The sequence below is a fragment of the Gadus macrocephalus genome, chromosome 13 (assembly GCF_031168955.1).
Source record: "Gadus macrocephalus chromosome 13, ASM3116895v1".
Taxonomy (NCBI): Eukaryota; Metazoa; Chordata; class Actinopteri; order Gadiformes; family Gadidae; genus Gadus; species Gadus macrocephalus.
The window spans coordinates 6,387,167-6,410,192 of NC_082394.1; the positions used below are offsets into that span (position 1 = coordinate 6,387,167).

General features: G+C 42.1%; 3 protein-coding genes and 1 long non-coding RNA gene across 8 annotated transcripts; 2 read left to right on the forward strand and 2 right to left on the reverse strand.

The window, feature by feature from the left end:
* Positions 1-131: 131 nt before the first annotated feature.
* Positions 132-13,162, reverse strand: LOC132470788 (S-adenosylhomocysteine hydrolase-like protein 1). 4 transcript variants are annotated; one of them, XM_060069657.1, is made up of 17 exons: positions 12,675-13,160; positions 9,196-9,307; positions 8,497-8,640; positions 8,147-8,247; positions 7,069-7,171; positions 6,211-6,305; positions 5,786-5,892; positions 5,589-5,705; positions 4,658-4,721; positions 4,456-4,544; positions 4,017-4,087; positions 3,742-3,836; positions 3,545-3,643; positions 3,383-3,451; positions 2,938-3,016; positions 2,529-2,649; positions 132-2,425 (listed from the first exon to the last, which is right to left on the reverse strand). In XM_060069657.1, exons 1-17 carry the CDS (start codon positions 12,852-12,854, stop codon positions 2,419-2,421), a joined length of 1,653 nt encoding a protein of 550 aa, XP_059925640.1. In that variant the 5' UTR covers positions 12,855-13,160; the 3' UTR covers positions 132-2,418. The 4 variants fall into 4 exon arrangements, with proteins under 4 accessions (XP_059925640.1, XP_059925642.1, XP_059925641.1 ...); XM_060069659.1 differs by having other exon boundaries at positions 8,497-8,625; positions 12,675-13,158; XM_060069658.1 differs by lacking the exon at positions 132-2,425 and having other exon boundaries at positions 2,522-2,649; positions 12,675-13,162.
* Positions 13,163-14,082: 920 nt separating this feature from the next.
* Positions 14,083-18,213, forward strand: srsf3b (serine and arginine rich splicing factor 3b). The gene is made up of 6 exons (XM_060069663.1): positions 14,083-14,239; positions 14,926-15,136; positions 15,246-15,383; positions 17,193-17,234; positions 17,409-17,495; positions 17,638-18,213. Exons 2-6 carry the CDS (start codon positions 14,934-14,936, stop codon positions 17,663-17,665), a joined length of 498 nt encoding a protein of 165 aa, XP_059925646.1. The 5' UTR covers positions 14,083-14,239; positions 14,926-14,933; the 3' UTR covers positions 17,666-18,213.
* A 671-nt stretch (positions 18,214-18,884) lies between these two features.
* cdkn1a (cyclin dependent kinase inhibitor 1A) lies at positions 18,885-22,691 on the forward strand. 2 transcript variants are annotated; one of them, XM_060069661.1, is made up of 3 exons: positions 18,885-19,083; positions 20,775-21,264; positions 21,382-22,691. In XM_060069661.1, the coding sequence occupies exons 2-3, from the start codon at positions 20,784-20,786 to the stop codon at positions 21,435-21,437; spliced, it is 537 nt and encodes a 178-aa protein (XP_059925644.1). In that variant the 5' UTR covers positions 18,885-19,083; positions 20,775-20,783; the 3' UTR covers positions 21,438-22,691. The 2 variants fall into 2 exon arrangements, with proteins under 2 accessions (XP_059925644.1, XP_059925645.1); XM_060069662.1 differs by lacking the exon at positions 18,885-19,083 and adding an exon at positions 20,221-20,305 and having other exon boundaries at positions 20,783-21,264.
* LOC132470792 (uncharacterized) lies at positions 20,098-20,912 on the reverse strand. Its single transcript, XR_009528710.1, has 2 exons — positions 20,783-20,912; positions 20,098-20,305 (listed from the first exon to the last, which is right to left on the reverse strand). It is a non-coding gene; the product is annotated as an uncharacterized LOC132470792 (long non-coding RNA).
* Positions 22,692-23,026: the final 335 nt, after the last annotated feature.

Below are 23,026 nucleotides of genomic sequence, written 5' to 3' on the forward strand. Positions count from 1 at the left end.
ATAAAAGTTCACTATTTCCAGAAATTTGTAAATGTTCAAGTTTAGGGCTACACTACTTAAAATAGTAAACGAACTAACCAAATAACTAATAACATGATCAAGTTTAACATAAAGATTCCGATTACCATGAGTCAAATTTCGTCTAGTGGTTTATTAAAGGGATACGTGTACATCAAATGGCAGGATTAAAGAGAAAAGTACATGAATCATTGACATATAAACAATGGCTTGTTTGTAATACAGATCAAACACTGAATTGCATTGAAAGTATCTGTATTGAAAGTATCTGTATAAGTGCACCCACATTTATCAGCATACAAAGTGATACATTATTTAAATACCGCTGCAACCTTAGTATAACATATGCATGGAGATGTACACAATCAAATGTGAACAAAAAAGAAAAACACCTGAAACCAGGGGCTTTTATACTTTAAAATAACATGAAGAATAAGATGTATGAACATTTGTAAATATATCTAAAATGTGTACAAATTGTATTCCTAGTAATGTATACATTCACTCAAGTAGAAAACTAAAACAGTTCCAGCTCTAAAAACTAAAACATCTTCGATGACAACAGTTTTTACACAATGCCGCACAGCCAATACTGAATTAGAGAATTGCAACTAGGGAGGCTTTCTTCTATTAAGGACACGATGGAACATGATGAATGAGTAATGGTGAGTGAGTCAGAAGGCACTTCTTCTGTCACCTCACCAGTTTCCATGCCAACCACCTTATTTCACTTCCATCATCGTTTGCACGCGCCTGTTCGTGGCTGTAACGCCCTAGGACTTTAAGTGTAAGCAGGAAAGTAACACGCAAGCACTACAAATAGGTGACCTACAGGAGAAAAGCACACCAATTCTTCACCCACATCGCACAACAAGGACATTAGTCTAGATTCTAGTTGCATTCGGCTTTTAAAAACTGCTGTCTCCGCTCAATTTATTTCGCAACTACAGCAGATTGAGTGCATATTGGTTATGTTTAATCTCTTTTTCTGTTAGGCGTTTTGCAACTGAATACCAGGTTGACAGTTTAATGTTCACCAGGTTGGAACAGGGCATAGATGACATGTGAATTGGCTTAACATTCAGTCAACATAACACATGTGAAGTAATACATCTCCAAAAATACAATTATTGGATTGTTAAAATAGACCAGGTGTCAAGTTGACACGTTATTAAGTTTCAAAAGCATCTCGAAATCATCAAATGAGCAGATTGAAATAAACGCTGTAAAAACTAATAATGCCATTACAAAGCTGTGAAACTGATGACACAAAAGCAAGCCAATACAATTCAATCTGTCCATCAACCAAATATAATTCTAGAAAATACACTTTAATTACTATGCTTATAATATTTCAACTTTAAATGAAATCTAATATGTAAATGGTCATTCATAACAGCCTCCTATGACTAAATACAGCAAGTGTAATGTTCTGTCTAAGAGTGTAATCTTGTTCATGGTAAAATACTCAGCTAGGTTAGCTGACGCGTCTATATTGTGTGCATGTGTTCCCTTATGGATGCTTTCTCTAAAGTCCCTAGTCCATTTTTTTTGGACAAACCTTTAAATATTGTAATTAATAGATAAGTGTGTAAGTAAAATGACTACAGAATATACAGAAAATAGGAAAGATGTAATCAAAATATATTAATACATCCTTTTAGATAGCTGAATGTGCCGAGATGCAGTTAATTTTTTTTCATTTTAAAACATCAGAAGTATGTTGATTGCTCTTTTCTACAATAAGATTTGAAGAAACGATCATAGTTTCATTAAAGACGGCATCCTTCATAACGGAATGTGTTTCAAGTGTGAGCTTGTTTGTACCCACTGGCTTTTGCAATCATCGCCGCCCCCCCCCCCCACACACACACACACACATTTGGCACAATATATTTAGAACTCTACGCAAAAATGGAGATGGCCAAAACCACAATAGAGATGATTCTCCATGGAATAGTTTGGTGTGGGGCTGGGTGATATTACAAAGTTGGGTATACACGGACGCCTTATCAACATATCATCGCAATCGTTTTTTAGTAGTCATTTTTGACCTACAGTCAAGACTGAAATTTAGGTTTTGTTACATATATATGTAATATATGTAATTTTAGGGTAAGTTGATATATTTCCTTCAAAGAAATATTTGAAATATCATATAATCATGTAACGATGATATTCAGGGTACGTAATCCTTATAATATTCACATTTAGAATAATATAACAAATTGTGCATGAAAATATTACCTGGATGAATTAACAATGATATTGCATCATCGCCCAGCCCTTGTATGAAAACGACACAGAACTAAAGTTCTATGTCAAGGATGTTTTTCTGTTCAGGGTTCATTTAAGCATTGTCCAAGTGGAATCGGCTGAGATGTGATTTATCCACAACAGCTAATACCTGTGGATTCCAAAAAGAAAAAAGGTGTCAGAAAAATCATCATGCCAAAGGAGGAAATGATGAACTATTAAATTGCATTTCAAGTCTCGCAGACCACTAGTACCTGTAGTAGTTTGGCTTGAAGGGGCCGTTCTTGTTAAGGCCCAAGTACTTCGCCTGTTCATCCGAGAGCTCGGTCAAGTGGGCGTCAAAAGTTGCCAGGTGCAAGCTAGCAACATATTCATCTGAGAAAAACAACACTCGGTTACATAACGTTGACCTTTTCAAATCAATATGCATGTTCGGTAAGGCAGGCCCTCAGCTACCATTATCCCTTATGTAACACCAGGAGCCAGGTCTAAGTGCACACGTTGGGCGAGTCATTTACATTTAAACAGGGGTGCAGTCTAACTGAATATATATACAGCACAACTCGTTATACATTTAACAGAACTTGAGGGTTAAACTATGATCGGTACAGTCGCATAGTACTTTTGGATCTAAAGGCTGAATATTTACAAAGAATACCTTACCCATCTTTTTGGGGAGTAAGTACACGTCCTGTTTGTATCGGCTCTCGGGTGCGTTATACAACTCGATGAGCGCCAGCGCCTACGACACAACACCAACAAGACACAAGCTATTCAGGTCAAGCCATGATATGCACATCACCAAGTATTTCACTTACTGGTACATCTTAAATAATTTATTTGTTATCCCTCAATTATTTACTCTTACAATTCTTAGCAAACGAGAACACGTGCATGCCACACACACACACACACACACACACACACACACACACACACACACACACACACACACACACACACACACACACACACACACACACACACACACACACACACACACACACACACACACACACACACACACACACACAGCTGTGTGCTCTGTTAATTGTATTTATCCTAGGGGGTATGGCTGTTGGATACAGCAGCAGCTGGTCTAGATTACCTGGGTAGTGGCTGTGATGGACAGCACAAAGGTGGGTACGGTTGAACAGCTGAGGTTGAGCAGACGTCCCTTTAGACATGGAAAACCACCAGTTCATTATATATATCCAAAATGAGTGAAAACAATAGGATGTAGTCCCATAATATGGGTGCATCGTGATACCTCAGCCAGGAGGATGACTCTCTTGCCATCAGGCCAGATCACATGGTCCACCTGGGAACGGACCCTCTCCCAGGTCAGCTCAGGGGTCCGCATGCTCGCCTGGACAGACACACGTCTCATGTCAGACTCGCGTCTACAGTATAAACTGAGCATGGCCCCCCGAACCACTACATGATGACACACAATCCATTGCTCACCACGTCAATCTCCGTATTGGAGTGGCCCATGTTGCAGACGATACAGCCGTTCTTCATTCGGTCCAGCTGCTCTCTGGTCACCACATTTTTATTCCCTGCAAAAGGTATAATTCCAATCAATCAACCGTTCGAGCAATCAATCCGGCTCCTTCTTCTGCAAAGACCGACCCCAGCACGGACATGAGCAGTACTATCAATCCCCCCCAAAGAGTGTATTTATATCACCCTGAATGACCTCAGGTCATGGTGAGACAGAGCTTGGCACGCGTAGTTACCGGTGCACGTGATGATGACGTCCACGTGGCGGACCACCTCGCTCAGCTTCACCACCCTGAAGCCGTCCATGCTGTCCAGAAACCAGAGCGTCAGACAAGGCCAGCACATTTGAGCTAACCAAGGCCAGCACCTTACAGCACTGGAATACTAATGTTGTTGTTGTTGTGTGGTTCTCCTTTGTGGCTAGATGTTGGTCGCCATCAGATATATGAATTATAAACATTTTGCCACCTAGACCTTTTATGGACAGGCAGACATTTTCAAGGTTGATAAAAGTTCAGATCCACCCATGTCCTCACTCTCCTGAAATGAACCAGCTGATCTGTGTTCCGCTGTATCTTTGCGTTAGTGCCAGCTAGTAAATCTAGATGGTGGACTCTGGGGAACACTGGGGGCAACGGGCCAAGAATGAAGGTTTTGACGATAGCCGACACTCACCAGCCCTGCAGGGCACAGATGGGATCGATCTCCGTAATGCAGACCACGCTGCCCAGGGCCTTGAGCGCTGCACAGCAACCCTTCCCCACCTGCCAACGCAGTCCGCCGCGCCAACAACACAGATTACCCAATGTTACTTTACAAACAGCCACAAGGTGCTGGGCTTTGGAGTGCGTCTTGTACTACGGTGTTATCAGCTTACCTCTCCGTAACCACAAACAACGACCTGCTTTCCTCCGAACATGACATCCGTGGTTCTCTTCAGCCTGGCGGCAAGAGAAAGTAATCTCTATCAGTTTCCCTCCACCCACGCTGCTGGACTGTACCCTGTTGTGTCGTGAAGGACTCCCTGACTTTTAGTATTGAGAGGAGGCTTTAGCTTTTGGGCAGGAATAGGAGCCCGATTTCGGTCAGCTGTTTACTCTGGGATGTTAGATCATCAGAACCGCTGGCTGTGACCTCGAACAAACATTTTCTGGTACACAAGTTTGGGATTGCAATATAAGGCAATTTTGTCCTTGAAAGAGTAACAATTTCTTGATAAGCAGGAAATGGCTGGCACAGTAGAATTAGTGAGGTACTGATGCCTCAATGTAAAATAAGACAGCGGAGACACAATAGTGTATAGATATACACTATTGTGTAGTGTATATCAGCCAAGCTCCTATTGCAAGGTTACTGTTTGATAGAATTTAAATATAGATAAGGTGTCCTGTCCATAATATTTCATTCAAATATCATGCAAATAATTAAACCAGTGATGTTCAAGCTCTGTGTTGACATGCATTGTAACATTGAAGGTTCCAGTATGTACGTAGAATTCTGAAGAAACTAGCGATGAAGGAGCAGATTCTCAGTTTGGGGGCAACTGTAAAAACATGGTGGTGCAAAATGGCGGCCTCCATGGAAGAGGACCCAGCCTCTAAAATGCTTGTTCTAAGGTCACGAAATCAAAAGGCTTGTCATGTTCCTGGGATTATACACTAATCAAAACTTCAAGTCTCTTCGGATAGAGCCCCTCAATTCTGCACACTGCACTTTTTCTAAACCTTTAAAAAACATGTTTACCAAATGACGTAAACATGTGATGATTATATTATACCCAACCGCCACTATAACCAAGACACACTCACCCATCCAGGATGGATTCCCGGCAGCAGTAGAGGTTGTCAAACTTCTGCTTTGTTACAGAATCGTTGACGTTCATCGCCGGCACACACAGCTTTCCTGCTTTAGACAACTGGTACAACCTAAGCAAAGGTCAAGTTTAAAGCTTTAAGACGTTTACATGCGTTTATAGAGAATTAACTGTACAGCACCAATTATTTACCTGTGAACTCCGGTGACACTCTCCTCTACAATGCCCCTAATCTTCTTGAACACGTTGGGGTATTTCTTATACACCCAGTGGGTCAAATCCCCTCCATCATCTAGTATCTAGGGCAGGCAATAGGTAGGCAACAGGGATCCACATGTTAATATTTATAATGTTGCAATTAGGACATTCCTTGACACAAGTAGCCAAGGGATCATGGTGAAGCCTGACTTTAACCAATACACAATATTTAATCGAGGGACATTGTGGGAATCTTACTGTGTTGCATATTATATTTCTTGACATTATCTCTAATACGTCAATAGGCCTTCCAACCGAGTCTAATTCTTACAATTAATTCTTATTAATAATTGTATAGTAATGCTTGAAGGCAGTGGGCTGCTCAACATAAAGAGGAGAAGGAAGGCTTCACTGGGTACCATGTTTGGCTGCCATCCCTCTGTGTTGACACACTGGTCAATGCACCACCAGAAGTCATCTTCAGACTCTCCCTTCCAGGCAAAGACTGGCACACCTGAACAACACATGAGAAGGAACAACGCCTTCAAATTGCACTGTCAGACAATATCAACAAAACTATAAAACTACAGATTTGGACGCACACTTATCAACAGCCGATAAACGCTTGAGTAGCAGGCCGCAAAATCTTTGACAACCTTTATCTTAGAAATAAATACTTATTTTTCTCTGCACTAAAAAGGTGCCTGAATGATTTCTGCTAACGGTTCGTAATAAAACTCAGTCACAGGTCATTAAAAAGGCTTTAGTTAATAATCATTAACAAAAGATTAATTTGTAGAAGATTACCAAGTGCTCAGCCTAAAAGCCATCCAGTGGACTGCAACGACTGGACTGGCTTTTGACTGAACCTTATTATAAAGTGTCTCTAACTAACTTTGTCTCATCCCTGAGTGAACCTCAGGGTCCATTGCCTCCATGGGCCTCTCAGGTTGGCAGGCACTGAAAGCTCCATTGTGGAAATGCATATAGCTCACAGTCACCTGGCAACCAGGGATAATAGACTTGTGATTTATATTTCCAACAAAGTGCAAGTATTGCGTGTTTCCATTGTCTCTTCAAGGGAAATGCAATTTTATCAGACATTTCACGGCTGGATCCTAGCTCACACACACACACACACACACACACACACACACACACACACACACACACACACACACACACACACACACACACACACACACACACACACACACTACATTCCAGAGGCACCCCCCCCCTCCACCCGGCTCCCCTGTGGGTCTACGGTTACTCACCCCTCTCTGAGAGGGCAGCAGCCACCTCGTTCTGGGTGGAATATATGTTACACGCCGTCCAGCGGCATTGTGCACCCAGGGATACCAGAGTCTCGATCAGAACCTGGGACAAACATGCAGAGCAGGGAAGGTTCAGGTGCAACTCATCATTTAATTAAGAGCACATGAATTGATTTAGTACATGAAGTACACACAGATAAGGGTTGGATGTACCGACAGTGTACTAGCGACCCCGTGGCTCGGATAGGTAGGCTTAACTAGGCTTCAGACCACAGCGAATAGAAACGGACTATACATACATTGACTTGACGCTAACTATCGTCAAGTTATTGGATATACGAAACGACGTTGGACTTTGGTTTTGCGTTGGCCAGTAAGGAGGATTACTTAAAGGGATATGCAGAGATATTTGTGAATTGGCATTTGCCTGTCTTAGCCAGATTCAGTAGTTGTTTAATTCCAAATTCATCCTTTCAGTTCCTGTTCATGTGAGGGGAATATACTTTAATTGACATTTCCAAAGATAGAAGATTCCCGAAATGTCACTTCAAAATTAGCGTAGATTGTTGAAACTACAATCTAGCAAACTTCTACATTGTTGTTGGGTTGTTACTTACTGGCACTCGTTTTTATAAGAAACTATTACGAACATATTTGGAAAGTTATTGAAAGTGTATTTCAAGCCCATGAACAGGAACTAGGCTTCTGTAACTCTGTAAGTAAAGATAAAGATAAAGTTGGAATTCAACAATTTGTCTGAATCTTGGTAAATCAGGCAACTCAAACTTACAGATATCTTACCGTATCCTTTTAAGAATGTGATAATGTTCCAAGTTCCGACAATTAAAACGTTCTTTCCCGAATCCCCAATCAATAAGTAAACACAGAGGTAGTGTAGAAGACAAAAGAAGTGTGCATAAAAGGTGCGGCTCCATTCTACAGAACAGAGTTTGACAACCAATCAGAAGGTTCAGGGTTACTTTCCCAATGTCCCTGCTCCACAATGACCTGCATCTCAATTGACTACAGGTGTCTTCGGATAAAAGTGTCTGGCTCATGCCTTAAAAGTAAGACTTACTGCAGTCTGGGCAGTGATGTGGGTGCACCCAACGATTTTGGCACCTGCAAGCGGTTTCTCGCCCTGTGCCCTCTTCCTGAGAGATATAAGTGCTGACATATCTGAAAACAGAAATCACCAGGCAGGCGGTAAAAACAAGTTTGGTTCACAACCCAGCAGAACCATTATATTTCAACAAGGAAAAAAAATTATTTTAAAAAAGAAACATGTTCATGTGGTCAATATGCACGAACAGCAACACACCCCGCCCCCCCCACCCCCCCTTCAAGATACAACTCATACTAAATGTTTTTTGTTCTGCAATAATCTAAATCCTATACTGTTGGCCCTGCCCAGGCTCAGAGTCTCACCTTGTACAGCGATCTCGATCTCCCGGCGGCCGAACTCTGCTTGTTTGATGTTCTTGACGCAGAAGTCGGTGCTGCCCCGGGAGTTGACCTGCGTCTTGTCCCGCGGGGACGTCTCATCGTCTGAGCTGTCTGTGTAGGAGGCAGCTTTAGGACAACGCAACGCCTTTAAGGACTGCATTTCATTTTTAAGCTTTTAAAAAGGTTAAAAAAAACCAAAGATACCGAATCTGGTGTGTATTAATAATGATTTAGTATGTGTAACAATACAGCCAATGAAGTCCAGAAATTAATTGATAATGGCTTAAGAGCTATTTAAATATTAATCAAAAAAGTATATTCGTCGAAGTTAAAAAAAAAAGATATCCTTTTTCATTCTTAACCTCCTAGGCAATGTGAATACACTTGAATACTCCATGCATAGCCAGAAGCTTGTGAATTGAGGTCCGATGTCATTTGCAGGAGGACAATTTGTGTTGCGTAGAAATAACGCATCCCTTTATTTGCCTTAAGCCTTCATTTAACTTGATGATGGAGAGACAAATCATACACCTCAATCTTTTGGGACAGCCTCTTGGCAGACTAAAACTTCCTAGATATCACCCAAACGAATGCTCCCAAAGCGACAACACCAAAATAAAAAGAGACATCTAGAACATCATCCATAGTCATTGACCGTGTCTGCCTTGGACCCCTCATTACCAGAGCTGTAGCTGTCGGTGGAGGACTGGGAGATGGAGCGAGACAGCGAGCGACGTCCTGTCTTGGTGGGGAACTTGCTGAACTCCTGCTTGTCCTCCACAAACTGGATTTGCTGGTGGATGCAGGGAGGTGAATAGGATAAATGTTTACAATACACTTTGCATGCAGGCTGTCATCATAGTTTAAAGATAAGCTTCTAAAAAAATGGCATGCCAGACATTAAGTAAGAAAAGGAATAACTAGCATGTCGTTACCAAAATAGCATTCAGCACTTTCAAAGGTGTAGAAACGGTTTTCAACAATGACCGTGATTGCATGCTGGGATGACGCAAAGTAAAGTTGTCTGACAACCGTCTTTAGTCCATTGGCATCGCGCTGTGCAGGGCGCAGTGATAGCGCAACAGGAAGGGGTTTTAATTCTAGCTCCAAATGCTAACTGTTTAGCAGAAAGTAGCCGGATCACTTCTCATATTGATTCTGCAAGCTGCCCTTTTCCACACACACACACACACACACACACACACACACACACACACACACACACACACACACACACACACACACACACACACACACACACACACACACACACACACACACACACACACACACACACACACACACTTTGTTTTCCTAAGCCATAGGTTGGTATTAACAGAGCAGCAAGTGGATTAGCCTTTGGAATTAGGCAACAGCTACCTCTGCATTGAGATATACAGCTGCATAGCCATGACCCACTACTCTATGCTGTTGGGTCATAATCCCTAGACTATTTCCGAAACCCTGTTAGTAAACCATACTTAATATCTAGCTTATGATCGGCAGAGTCTCATTAGTTATATATATATATAAGTATAACAAGGCAAGCATTTAGATTCAGCTGAGATGCAGGAACATTTTGAGATCCAGGCATTGTAATGCGAGCATTCTGCTGAAAGGCAGCATATCACACCAAACTACTTTATATTCCTGACTGTATATCTAAGCTTTCTATAGTTTCATTATTAATAACATACAGGATTTGTTTTTTTATCTTTTAGTTAAATAGTACACATTATATTTTTTGGGATGGCCTGCCCATTTCTAATCTGACATTATGAGAGGTCAAGATAAAAACTGTTTTGAAGGAATGTTTCTTCCAGAATTCATTCCACACTGTTAGAGTTTCAACTCGAACAAAGCCAGGTTAAACACTGTTTATTCACACGTTGAATGATCCCATACATATATGAAAACATAATATGGCTAGGGTAAACGGGTGAACCCAGATACATTATCCACTCTGTTCCAAAAAAGGAAGAGGAAAAAAAACAGCACTACGCATGGGCAAAATCCTCACAAATAATCTCCTCAGAAGGGCCTAGGCAGTAGGCAGCCTCAACATTTTTGAGACCAAGACCGTCGGCGGTCGATACGAGGAATGGGAAACACGCTGTAGTGAGGAGCTGCATTTAGCTCAGGCAAAGATAATTCTGATCCAAGGACACGTCTGATCCGTGGTCACTGCTCAGGGTTACCGTCTCTGTTTGGAACATGTGACCTGTGTAAGCATCTAATCAAAGGTGAGGTCATCACGCCTCTTCCCCTGCCCCCGTCACAGCAAGGGTAATCTCTGGGGGAGACAAGCTCTTCTTCATGCACTGTCATGACAGAAACACCATCTTTTGGCGAATATTAGCTGCCATGACTTTTCGGTGCAGTCTTCATGAAGAGCCCATCTGTGTTCATTAACATCTTAACTGGTCTGGGGATGGATGGATGCCTTCTCATTTCTTTAATGCCCTGGATAATAATATTTCAAACGATGGAAAGTGTGTCCACGGACACCACGTTGGACGGGGAATATTCAGGGATCCCAAGTGTGTTATCTAATGCTTTGCATATGAATAACGGCTGCCACGATTTGAGGATGTAGCGGTTCTGTAATAAATTACATTCAGAGCTAAAAAGCCAAAAAAGAGTGTACAGACAAAACAAGCAATGCAGTGCCTTATATGATAACCCAGATCAAACTTTGTACACTTTTAGGAAGGAAAATAAAACAAACAATCTTTTTTTATACATTATCGTGAAGCAATTAATAAGTCCCAACATTGTTACGCAAGGTATACCTTGATATATGTTGGCACATCCTGTTTTATTTTCTCAGCAAATCACAGAGTACACTTTCCATTCTACAATAAGCAACACTTCCTGGAGCAGTAACCCGTTGTGTTCAACACTTCCTTGAGCTTGTTGACAAATTGTGAAAGCATAAGGTATGTAGCACCAGGGCACACTTGCCAAACAACAAAACCAGTCTCCTTTCGTAACCACGTTATTAAAGTGATCGACTCTCTTTTAGCCATTGAATGCCGTTTCTAAATAGAAACAAAATAATGTGTTTTCAAAGACAATTTAGCTCACACAAACAACTCAATACTGACTTAAGAAACCTTCTGGTCTTCTATGGCTATATCAAGTTCACATTTCCCATTCCCTAATTAGCTGAGACTAATCTTAGGAGTTTCAACGTCTCTTCGGAAGGACCCGTTGTAAAGAATATTCAGTGTGCTTTGTATGCAAGTGCTTGTGTAATAAAAAGAAGGGAGACAGGGTAAAGAAGGTTCCGTTGTAACGGATATTCAGTGTGCTTTAGTTCTTAAGTGATGAAAAGAGGGGAGAGGGGGGAAAGGGACAGAGAAGGGTAGCTTAAACAAAGCAGCTTCAAAATCTCTTTTCGGATCACCGTGATATCAGATAACTGGCAACTTGAGAAAGCAAGCCTACAAGACTGTAAAAAGTCACAGTTTCAAGCCAACTTTTAACATGAGTTGTAAGAGTGGCCCTGACACAAACTGTGTATAAGCCTGCCTCCAGGACTAATATTTGTGTACTGGTAAAGTGTGATAAGTAATTCAATAATAGTTATGGTTTAGATCTTAGTATCAAAAGGAGTCATTCAATAACATAACTGAATGATATTATTTCTTTTCACAATGCATGATCACATATTTGAACCTCAGTGATGTGCATAATCAGAATGCAGAATGAATGTCCGATTGTGGATATATGTTCTAAAGTTGTGTGCAATGCAGGTTCTTCGAAAAGATTATATTTTCAGATGCCTTTTCAAACCTCAAAATAATAGACTCTGAGCTCTAGGGATGTCATACGTACCAGGGCAGATTTTGACTGCTAAATGGCCTAGAAATATATTACAATTATTATTTTCGCCTATTCAGTAGTGCCAAACCAGAGAACAAGAGTGTTTGACCCTGCACTTACAAAGAACACATCACGTTACATCCTCAACATAATGAACATAGTGCTCCACAGGCAACAAACTGAAAGCAGGATTCCCTTCAAGATCCCCACGCTTCACGAGTGATGGCCACTGCATACGCACGTCTACACCACTCGTGTTCCACCGTCGAAAATTGTTGCGACCACATCGGTCGAAAATAGAAACAGAAAAAGATGAGCAGACGTCGTCTTACCTTCTTCACAGGCTTGTGCGTCGGGACAGCGCTCAGCACGGAGGACAGCTCGCCCATGGTCAGCTCGCTGTTCTTGCTGACGGTCATGGCTGAATATTTCTCCGCCACGTTTTCGCTCTCCTTCACATCTTTGCTGGCCTGTTTCAACTCCAACTTCGCGTCCACTGTGGAATCGGACATGCTGACGATTTTAATATCTCTCGTTATTCGGCTGATGGGTATAACGCTAGAAGCTAACGATATCTTTGCAGCGATTTTAGGAGTCAACCAGGAGGAACAAGCCGGGGGGGGGCACCGGGCCGGGTAACGGGGTCGAGGACACGGAATGAAGAGCTATCTAATAAACTAAGGTAGTGAAGTAAGTGTGTATGCCAGAGTTAGACGAGGACAGCGTGCGGTACTGTTCCCGTCTATTAAAACTTGTGCTGCGTGCTGTGGTCTGGATGAGCCGTCAGGATCAGCTGTCACCTGGTCGGCAGTGGGCGGGACGCAAGACGCCCCCTTCTCTCTTCCTCTTGCACGCACCGCATTCCCTCTGTGGTGTAGTGCGCACTTTTCATAGTCGTCAGTAGAAGGCGGAATAAACTTGTTCCTGTCATTTGAACATTATTTTGGTCGCTTTTATTTGTTTTGTCGTGACCTGTGCATGGACCATGTTTATTTAGTTGACAAGTTGTGTCTATACTTATCCACTGCCATACCTAAATCGGATGCTCCCCTTATTCATGTTATGAGCTTGTGCTTTTAACGATTGGGGGTTACGTTCATTTGTTTGGATAATTTCATACTTGGACAACATACCGTATATGCAATACAAGATTGGAGACTTCTGACTAAGGTCACAGAATGCTCTGTGTGTAACTATACAGTGGAATATGTAGCAAACTGTATTCAATGGCAACCATGGGAAACCGAGAGCGCCAGCTGGAGGTAGAAGGCTGGAACTTCAGTTTTCTGTGAAACTGTTTACAAAATGAGGCGTTTATAAAAAAAATATATAAATACGGCTTAGATTTTCTCATGTTCATAAATACGGGCAGATCCAGACAACACAGAAGCTATGTGGAAGATGGTACCAGGAAAAGGTGGACGTATTTAGTTAATTAACCATGCAGGAAATTAAATAAAGCATGAACCCTTTAATCAAGCCGGCCATTTCACGCAACGTTGGTGTCTGTCCCCGTTCCTGATTGGCTGCAAGAAAGCATGTGCCAAGGGTACGTTCGTTTTAGCTGAAAACTGTCTGTTTTCATTGTTTCTGCGGTGTCAGAGATCAAATTTTGTATGTTTTTCCTTTTTAACTCGTCTTTTAAGCCTCCATGGTTGTGGGAATTAAGATGCATTATTGCCTAAAATGTGTATAATTTGTTAATGAATATAGATTCAATCGGAATTAATGTTTGGCCAGAATTGCACCGCTCGCCTAACATCCGCTTGTAATACTTGATAAGCGAGTTCCTTATCGTCCCAAGAACTAGTTCTCGTCACGCCATTTCTGTTCACACACGACGACTCGGAGGAGCAGCACAAAATCAAGATTTCGTCTTTAAAAGAATCCGGATCCGGTAATATTTTTTAGTCCAAAAGAGATATATCATTGCTTAAGGGTTTGTGTATGAGATAATACGAATGCGGATGCCGTATGACGGGGAATGTCGAAAGCAGTGTCTTGCTAATGTTAGCCTAGCTCGATATTGAATGGGGTGAATGCCATGGTAATGTTAGCCTAGCTCCACATAGAACCGTGTACGCAATGCTAATGTTAGCCTAGTTCTACATTGAACGGTGTTTATTCAATGCTAAAGTTCTCTTTATCGTAAAAGGAAGGTAGATGGTGTTTTAAGTCCTTTTCCATTTCTCGACGTACAAGCATAATGCCGAGTACGTTGTTGGACAACATGCTATCCTGACTTACAAGAAAATATGTCGAACGTGAATACGTACAGTCGTTCGAATATCCTTGAATTCAATGTCTAGCATTGCTCTAATGAAGCTCAGAATGTAACTTCATGTACCACAATAATTCTACCTGGTGTGTGGTTCCCTTTTCTTGATAATTGAACCCACACCATATTCCATGCTAGATAGTGTCGGGATTTAACGTAAATACTAGGATATATTGGATCCATTTCTGCCCAAACAGATCTATATGTATCCCAATCCGACCTTCCATATTATATACTGGTCGAAGTAATTTGTGTTGGTCACGCTAAAATCCTTGCTGACCAATTTCCCATGCATTCCTTTGTAGATCACGCCATGCACAGAGACTGCCCCCTTGACTGTAAGGTGTATGTCGGAAACCTGGGCAACAATGGAAACAAGACAGAGTTGGAAAGGTCCTTTGGCTACTACGGTCCCCTCCGCAGTGTGTGGGTAGCCAGGAACCCCCCAGGCTTTGCTTTCGTCGAGTTTGAGGATCCCAGAGATGCCACAGATGCTGTCCGTGAACTGGACGGAAGGTATGCAACCGTTTCACAGTAGAATACACACCATATGACTCTAGCTGTATAATGCGTTTGGCCTGCTTTGATAGCTAGATGTGGTTTGTAATGGCTGCATCCTGTGCAGAACGTTGTGTGGTTCCCGGGTACGAGTTGAACTGTCCAGTGGTGAGAAGCGCTCCAGGAACCGAGGTCCTCCGCCTTCGTGGAACCGGCGACCCCGAGATGAGCACAGTCGCCGTCGGAGTCCGACGGCCAGACGAAGGTAAAGTCCCCTCTTTGAATGAGTCGTGTCCAGCGCTAAGAAAAAACGACTAATACTTCTGCTTCATTTCCAACGTTAACCCAATTCTTTTAGTTCCTGATTCAACTGTGCTGGTAATTTATGTAATTTAACTTTTTAATTGTTCGGAACGAGTTCTGCAATAAGGAGTCAAGTTTGTTTTCTACAGTAGGCAGATGTCATCTTCATTGCCATATATGATCATTGACTAGACATTTGATCAGTGATTGTAGTGGTATTTTTATGACTGGTTTCAGTATTTATTTTTAATAGATTAATATAATTGTAGACTATAATTATTGACTCTTGGCTTCACTTGGTACCAATGTATGCCTTTGGTGTACTAATGCCTAGAGATTTCTACCTGAAACGTTCAAAAGCTTTTGCAGAAGCATTACTAGCTAAGTCAACTGGTTGTAGCCATGGCCTCCTGTCTAATCGTTTGCATTACTAAGGGGATGGGTTTGTGCAAATATAGTTGTGATGCCTTTTTTATTTTTTTTATATAATTTAAGGTTTACTTTAATTTTCCATCTATATTAATAAAAATGAACCCCGTTGCAGAGTCATCACCATGCCTCTTCTCACCACCCTCTGAGTCAGACAACTAGTCCTCTTTCAGCATCATCTGGCCACTGACCAGCGTGCCCCAATCAGCCTGGCTGGTGTCGTGTCACATGACCCAGGCCTGGCCAGTCGTCAGGTGGCACCAGTCCATGGGTCCTGAGCATGCCGTTTTCAACCTCCTCCAACCTTTACCAAAACGGCAGCAGCCCACTTCACAATCCCGACCAATCAGCGTTTTACGTCCCCAAAAGTCTACACTACAACCTACCTGCTGCAGCCTTCGGGTAACCAATAAAAGCAGGGAAACAGCCACAGCCAGCCCCCATCTGCCTGCCAACTAATCACCTTGCAGCATCTGGCCAGTCCCATTCAGCCAATTCCGCCTACCCGGCCGGCAGTCTGCCACCCTTTCGTCATATCTAGCTTGTTGAAAACAAATACTAGTAAGTCTTTCCTGCTTCATTCAGTACACTGCTGATAACGCTTTTGAAAATGGAGAGAGCTGGTTTTAAAAGGTTTCTTTTTCAAATTAAGTCGATACAAAATATCTCGGAACCATCCCAATTTGCAGGGGTGCTATAATAGTAATGTTCTTGGTGTTCCCTAGGGTTCTGAGCAGGACTTTGAAGACCATAGAGACTAAACTACTCAATCCTGCTGAAAGTCCACCCCTTTTCCCTCATTTTGTGTTCTGCTGTATTTAACCTAAACATATTCCCTTATTCTACTCAGACTATATTGACTTGTGTGAATACATGTCAATGTATATCAACATATCATTGTAGTGCATGAATGAATAATTCTGGATAAAACCATGGGGATTATGTGCAGTGTTTTAAGGTTCAAGTCGCAGCATTGGCTGAATCTACTACAAACTTTTGCTGCACTTGTCTGGGCTGGTTATATATTTTCCCTCAAAGCCTTAGCTCATAGACACAGAGCAAAGGATGAGCCGGCGAAAGACTTGATATACATGGTCCATTGTTGTGTTTTATATGTGGATATTGCGGTGATTTTGACACGCGTAACCCCCCCCCCCCCTGCTTACTTTAAACGGCATATACCTTCCCTTTTAGCATTTAATAAAGGGCAATCTTTATTGGTTTAAAAAAAGGGGAAATGACAGAACAGGAGACATTTTGTGTTGGAGTGCTGGTCGAAAGGTAAAGGGGAAATTGTCCTTTATCTCCTGGTCTGATGTTCGCCTCCCTGTCCCTCTGTTAGATCGCCACGCAGCAGGAGAAGCACCAGCCGGAGCAGAAGCAGGTAAGGGCACTACTGATGACGGCGTAAAGGCCAGATAAAGCACGCCAGTTTACCTTCTGTGATTAGACAAAAGCGTTGATTTGGTAACGTTTTCAGATTAGGTCCTGATGGGTGTTTGCAATAGCAAGTTGTTCAGAGTAGTGTTTTTGACTGGTTGTATCGATTTCGTTGCAGGTCCCTTTCCAGAGACCGCAGAAGGGAGAGATCTGTCTCCAGAGACAAGAACCACAAACCTTCCAGATCCATCTCTAGATCTAGGAGGTAATATCCTTATTTTTGTCCAAAAAATCGTAACTAGAATCAATCTCATTTTCAGTAACGCACGTAGCCTCTTCATCAATGATGGCCTTTCTGTTCTTTCGTGAATTTACTTGTAAACTAACTTGCCATTAATCCTCCACAGCCGTTCCAGATCAAATGACAGGAAGTAAGAATTCATGGATGTTGAGAACGAGGGAAGCTGTGGGAACGGTTGCATTTATTGGTCATGTTTTTACGTTTGGAGTCTTTCTTTTTTTTGGGGATTTTTTGTAAACAATCAAATATCTTGGCGTCTACACTTTATTTTTGTGAATGTAATTGAGTGTACTTTTATTTGAATGAGTTTGTAAATGTAGAAACTGTGGGGTGGCGGTGAAATGCCTGATCCAGACCTGTCCCTCAGCATTCCAATCCACTTTTAGATCTTTTTTTTTTTAATAAATCCACTGCCACACATGTGGTTTGACATGATGTGTTCAATGTTGTTTTTGTGGAGGCCCAACAGATTCTTTCACAATACTAAAACGGTTACATTCTGCTATTTGACCCCATGTTCAATCATGCTGTTTTACCGGTATGTGTCCAAAATAGACTTCTCAACATTGTTCAAACACCTTTCTTGTCATTTTGTTAGCTCTGAACACTATACAGTCTGTATACGTTTCTTTGGGGGGCTGGGGTTTGATATGCAATACGTTGATTAAAATGATTGTAGAAAGATGTTGTATATAAGCCTACTACTTTTGCCAACTGATTTCCATGTATAGCTATGAAAGTCTTAGATTATACTGAGTTTAAATAGGCAACTTAAATCCATATGCAACATGTGCGAAGCAGTTTCATGCGGTCTAACAGCTCCATAGAGTTGATATATGCTTAATTGCTTATTATGGGATGTCCTTTGAAAATATGAGCCGTGACCCCTTATCTCATTGTGACGCCTTTATGTAGAAGTATCCGTTAAGACAGCCCCATTTTCGGATATTGTATTCGTTTTTTAAATGGGCTTTATTTCGCTGGACTAACGTGGTTTAATTAAATGTGTTAAAACGTTTGACAAGAGTTAATGCCGTGTTTATATAACTGAAATAACGGCAATATAAAGCCTACATAAAAGTAAGGCAAAGTTTGGACGCTTATTCCAAATTACGTCTAAACCACTCGGTGAGACACCACTCCGTTTCCTAGAAGCCGTATATTCAAAGTGCACGGCCAAATTCTTTAAATGCAGACCGAATGAAACATTGGGCTCCCAGAAGCGTGTTTCGCGGGCTACCCTGCGTGATGCTCTGCACTGGAACGGCCCCTCACGTGTTTGGTGGGCTGAACCCACGTGTAGGACCGCCTGCTGGGGAGAAATTGGTTTACGTTCCGTGGTCTACGCCCACCGACGTTCATACGATCTCGCTGGAATCTTGTGAGAACACATTGAGGATAGATCCAGCTACTTGGTGTATTGCTATGAGGCGATTGAGTTACAATTTATTTGTTTTTCCTCTGGATATTTTTCTGACATTTTTGTGAAAGCTGAATAATTGTCAGATTGTTCTCGGAGACAGCGAGAAAAAACTTTTCTTGGCTCTACACTGTAAGTACGCCACATCCTTAAGTATTTTTTTTAGTTCCATATTCATGTGTTGAAGATATGTAGTTGTGTCTATTTACCAATATAATGTGAATAGAAATGCTGGCATTTGAAATGATATCTGAATATATTATCCTTACCAATCCTTAATATAAGTAATTAGTGTGTTGCCAAGTTGTTACCATATAACGTTATCTAAGAGTTTGTCGTAAACGACACGAGGGTTTGGCTACAAACATACTACACATACGAGTAGTTATGAGGATGCGTGCCCAAAACAAGAGACGGCCCACTTGAACTCATTTTCACTCGCACATGTGTAGTAGTAAATGTGGGGCTGGGTCTATGACCTACTTCTGCGCGTCGTTCTTGCTGCTCTTCTCCCGCCATCCCCTTGAATCACTCCCCCCGTCTCGCCCCCTTGCCTCGGTGACTTGAGGATTCCTATGGACTACCTAGCCTGAATGACATTGCTTTGCTTTGCTGGTGTTACGATTACGACTGATTCAGCCCCCTTATAGCATTCATTCGTGTACTGCATCGTTCTGCTACTCAACCTGTTCACTCACTGTATTTTACACATGGAGTGAAAAGTATACAATACACAATAGTATATACAATACAGTATTCTGACAAATACATCGTTTTGTTTTACAATAAGAAATCGTTTAATTCAAATTTGGATTGAATATTGACTACATCGTTTAATTAATTATTCAGAGGACTTCAATTAAATAGTTTTAATCCGCCGTTATCCTAATAATATAAGCATTGCAGTGTCGGTATCATTCCCCTAGGAGTCGCAGTCTTGCATATAGGCTTAATACTGGAGTAAACATTTATTCTGTAAATAATCAGTATATAAGATATTTTAGATCTCGAAAAGATAATGCATTGCAATGAATGACAATAAATGTAATTCATTGTATTAGTCAAAAAAGGACACCAAACTTTATAAAACAGGTGCAAAACAGAAGCTCGTGGACGTTTTCGGAACGTTGGCGTCACCTAGTGGTCTTCGCTGGACAAGCGATAGCTTGACTAGCCGTAACATGTCTTCCGAGATTATGTTCAGGCATGTTTCTGTCTGGCGGTCAGGTGGGAGGGTCCAGGCTAGTGACTCATAGTTTCTCCTGTTTAAAACTTTAAGTAGACCCGTGTGTAGTCTCATGAGTTACTGTACACTTGAGTTTCACTGAGGACGCATCTAAAAAAAATGGTAAGCCTTATTTAATTTTACTCAACTATTGTGGAGTTCCTTAAATTCAACTTCATAAGTGATTATCCTTATTTCATTTAACAAATACATTGATTGTGATATTACATAGACTATGGCAATCATTTACTTTAACCAAGATGATAGGCCATCATTTAATTTGTGTTTAACAGTACGTGGCTGTACTATCCATAAAATAATAAATGCTTTTATTATCGGATGAAATAACCTCTCTGTTCATACTTTTGAATTTACAATCAAACAAAGATGACAAGTGCAACATTTATATTTTTTAGATCTGAGGTGTTAATTACTCTCTTGACTGTCATTGCCCCTCCTCTACCGTCTGACACTGACACGCACTCATGACGGGCTGATGTAATGCTTTCCTGTGGCTTTGGCGATGACTCGCCAACGTTCAGTCTGTCTGTCTGGGCCGACCCACCCATGCTGTCCTCCTGGTGTGTGTTCCCTGCAGTGTAAAACCATGGAAACGCACCCGTCCATCCTGGGACTGCCCAGGAAGGGCCCCGCCCGCCGCAGCCTCTTCGGCCCCGTGGACCGGGAGCAGCTGCGGGCCGACTGCCAGGCGTCCCTCCAGAGGGACCTGGACGAGGCCTCTCGTCGCTGGGGCTATGACTTTGTCGCCGACCGGCCCCTGGAGCAAGAGCGCTTCCACTGGGAGGCCATCCCCAGCGCCAAGGTGCCTCTTCCGTACCGGCCGTCTCCGCAGGGCCCGGACCACGAGGAGGAGCGCGGGGTGTCGGGGGGGGCCGCAGGGCAGACCGGAGGACAGACGGCACAGCCCGCCCCCGTGGGGCTCAGCGCTGGGATGTCCCACGACGGCGGGGAGTGCGTCGCGGACGAGGAGAGGGTCCCACTCACGGCAGAGTGCTCCGCCGGGATGGAGAAAACGCCAGAGAAGGACGACCAGGTCAGGCTGAAGAGGAAACAGACCAATATCACCGGTAGGTCCTTGGACGGGACATGACCATGTGATGACCATCTGATACGGGTGTGTGTGTGTGTGTTTGGATACCCAATGTACTCACCCAGCATCCTCTCCTGTTCTCGTGTGTCTCCAGATTTCTACCAGTCCAAGAAGCGAGTGGTGGGAAAGCCAAGGAAGTCGGGTCAGTAATCCTGGCTTGGGTTTTCCCGTCGCCATGCCAGTATTCCCAGAGAACTCAGATCCTATTTTTCTCAGGAACAACCCCGCTCCCGCGAGAACTCTGAACACTCGTGACTCGTGACGTGATATGGGCGCTTAAAAAAGGAAGAGGAAACAGCATGAGGACATAAGAAACCTACTCAAAAGTGTCATGTCTTTGGTGACTCAAGGTTCACACAATACAATATACTGCTTTTTGTTGTTTCCTTCTACTCTGGGGGGGGAGATTTTTTCATCTCTGCCACTTGGACATCATCAGACGCATAGCGCAAAGAGGGATTCACACAGAACTACTGTACCTGATCGTGGCACCGGTTGGTGGAGTGTCAGTGATGAATTATTCTGTTAATTATCATAGTTATATGTGTAAATGTCCTGCTAGGGCACTTATACACTTTTCTTCACTGGCGGACCATAGGGTGACAAGACGACTATCTTGAATCCATTCCGATTGTTTTTACTAGCACTTCCTGTTAAATCTTCCTAATGTGTGTCTTTTTCTATCTTGATGGTCTTGCTTCCTGTGTCCCGATGGACGTAAGAGTACCAGACAAGCATCCATTTGCTCTGCCTGGGACATAGAAACGTCAGAAGTACTGTCGTCACCTAAATCAGGCGGTGGACATCTGAAGAGACCACCCTGTCTTTGTCTATTTTAGTTGTATAGGTTAGTATATAATTCCCTGTTGAATCGATCATAGCCTTTTTAAGTAGCAAGTATCATGTAATACACAGCATTGCACATATATCTGTTTACTCAGGTGTATTGTGATGCCGTTCACATCAGTTCCTTTATTCATCATGACACTATTTTCTTTCTAGGCTAAATAAATTTTTTTGTGGGAACATAGTGCATTTAAAGACATACATCTTTATCTGCCTCAAAACTAAACAGGATGTTTCTTTTTGATTTTAATCTATATCCGTTATCTGGTGGTTTGGGTAATCTGACTCTGGGGTGGGGGGGCCGGGGGGTAAATGATTATCTTTAATCTTAAATTTAAATTGCTTTTAAACATTTAAAGCCCCAAAAATGACAGAAATCGAAATGCCCCCAAACAAACAAAAATGCACTTCTCTTTGTGGAACCTTGCCACAAGTCCAACACAGTGTTGTATGTTTAAAGAGATGAAAATATATATGTTTATTTATTATAAGAGATGTCTTGTTATTCCATTGTGTGCATTTCTACGAAATGTAAATTAAAGTTTGTTTTCGATGATATCCTTGACTGGTGTGCTCTTATAATATACTTCACTGAAGGATGCTCTGGTAGAATGTGTGTGAACAGGTGCTCCCTTAAATGTCAGATATTCTAGCTCTGATTCATACTTGTCTGGCATAAACAACACATGTACAATATAAATAACATCACACTGACTAAACCCTCTTATCCTGCATGCAATAGCCCAGACCTTGAGTTACAGATCTTGTCTACATCTACTAGACACATTGAGCATGCAACTCGATTCTGAACAATCACGCTCGTTCTTCCATTGGTTTATCCATGCATGAACCCTGGTTTAACGTGCCCTTTGAATCGGCTGCCTTTATAAAGG

Coding starts and splice junctions, on each gene's coding strand:
- cdkn1a (XM_060069661.1), top strand. CDS start 20,784: ATGGAAACGCACCCGTCCATCCTGGGACTGCCCAGGAAGGGCCCCGCC. Junction 21,265..21,381: donor GAAACAGACCAATATCACCG/GTAGGTCCTTGG, acceptor GTGTGTCTCCAG/ATTTCTACCAGTCCAAGAAG.
- LOC132470788 (XM_060069657.1), bottom strand. CDS start 12,854: ATGTCCGATTCCACAGTGGACGCGAAGTTGGAGTTGAAACAGGCCAGC. Junction 7,172..8,146: donor ACATCACTGCCCAGACTGCA/GTAAGTCTTACT, acceptor TGTTTGTCCCAG/GTTCTGATCGAGACTCTGGT. Junction 6,306..7,068: donor TGCTGCCCTCTCAGAGAGGG/GTGAGTAACCGT, acceptor TGTGTTGTTCAG/GTGTGCCAGTCTTTGCCTGG.
- srsf3b (XM_060069663.1), top strand. CDS start 14,934: ATGCACAGAGACTGCCCCCTTGACTGTAAGGTGTATGTCGGAAACCTG. Junction 15,137..15,245: donor GTCCGTGAACTGGACGGAAG/GTATGCAACCGT, acceptor CATCCTGTGCAG/AACGTTGTGTGGTTCCCGGG. Junction 15,384..17,192: donor AGTCCGACGGCCAGACGAAG/GTAAAGTCCCCT, acceptor TCCCTCTGTTAG/ATCGCCACGCAGCAGGAGAA.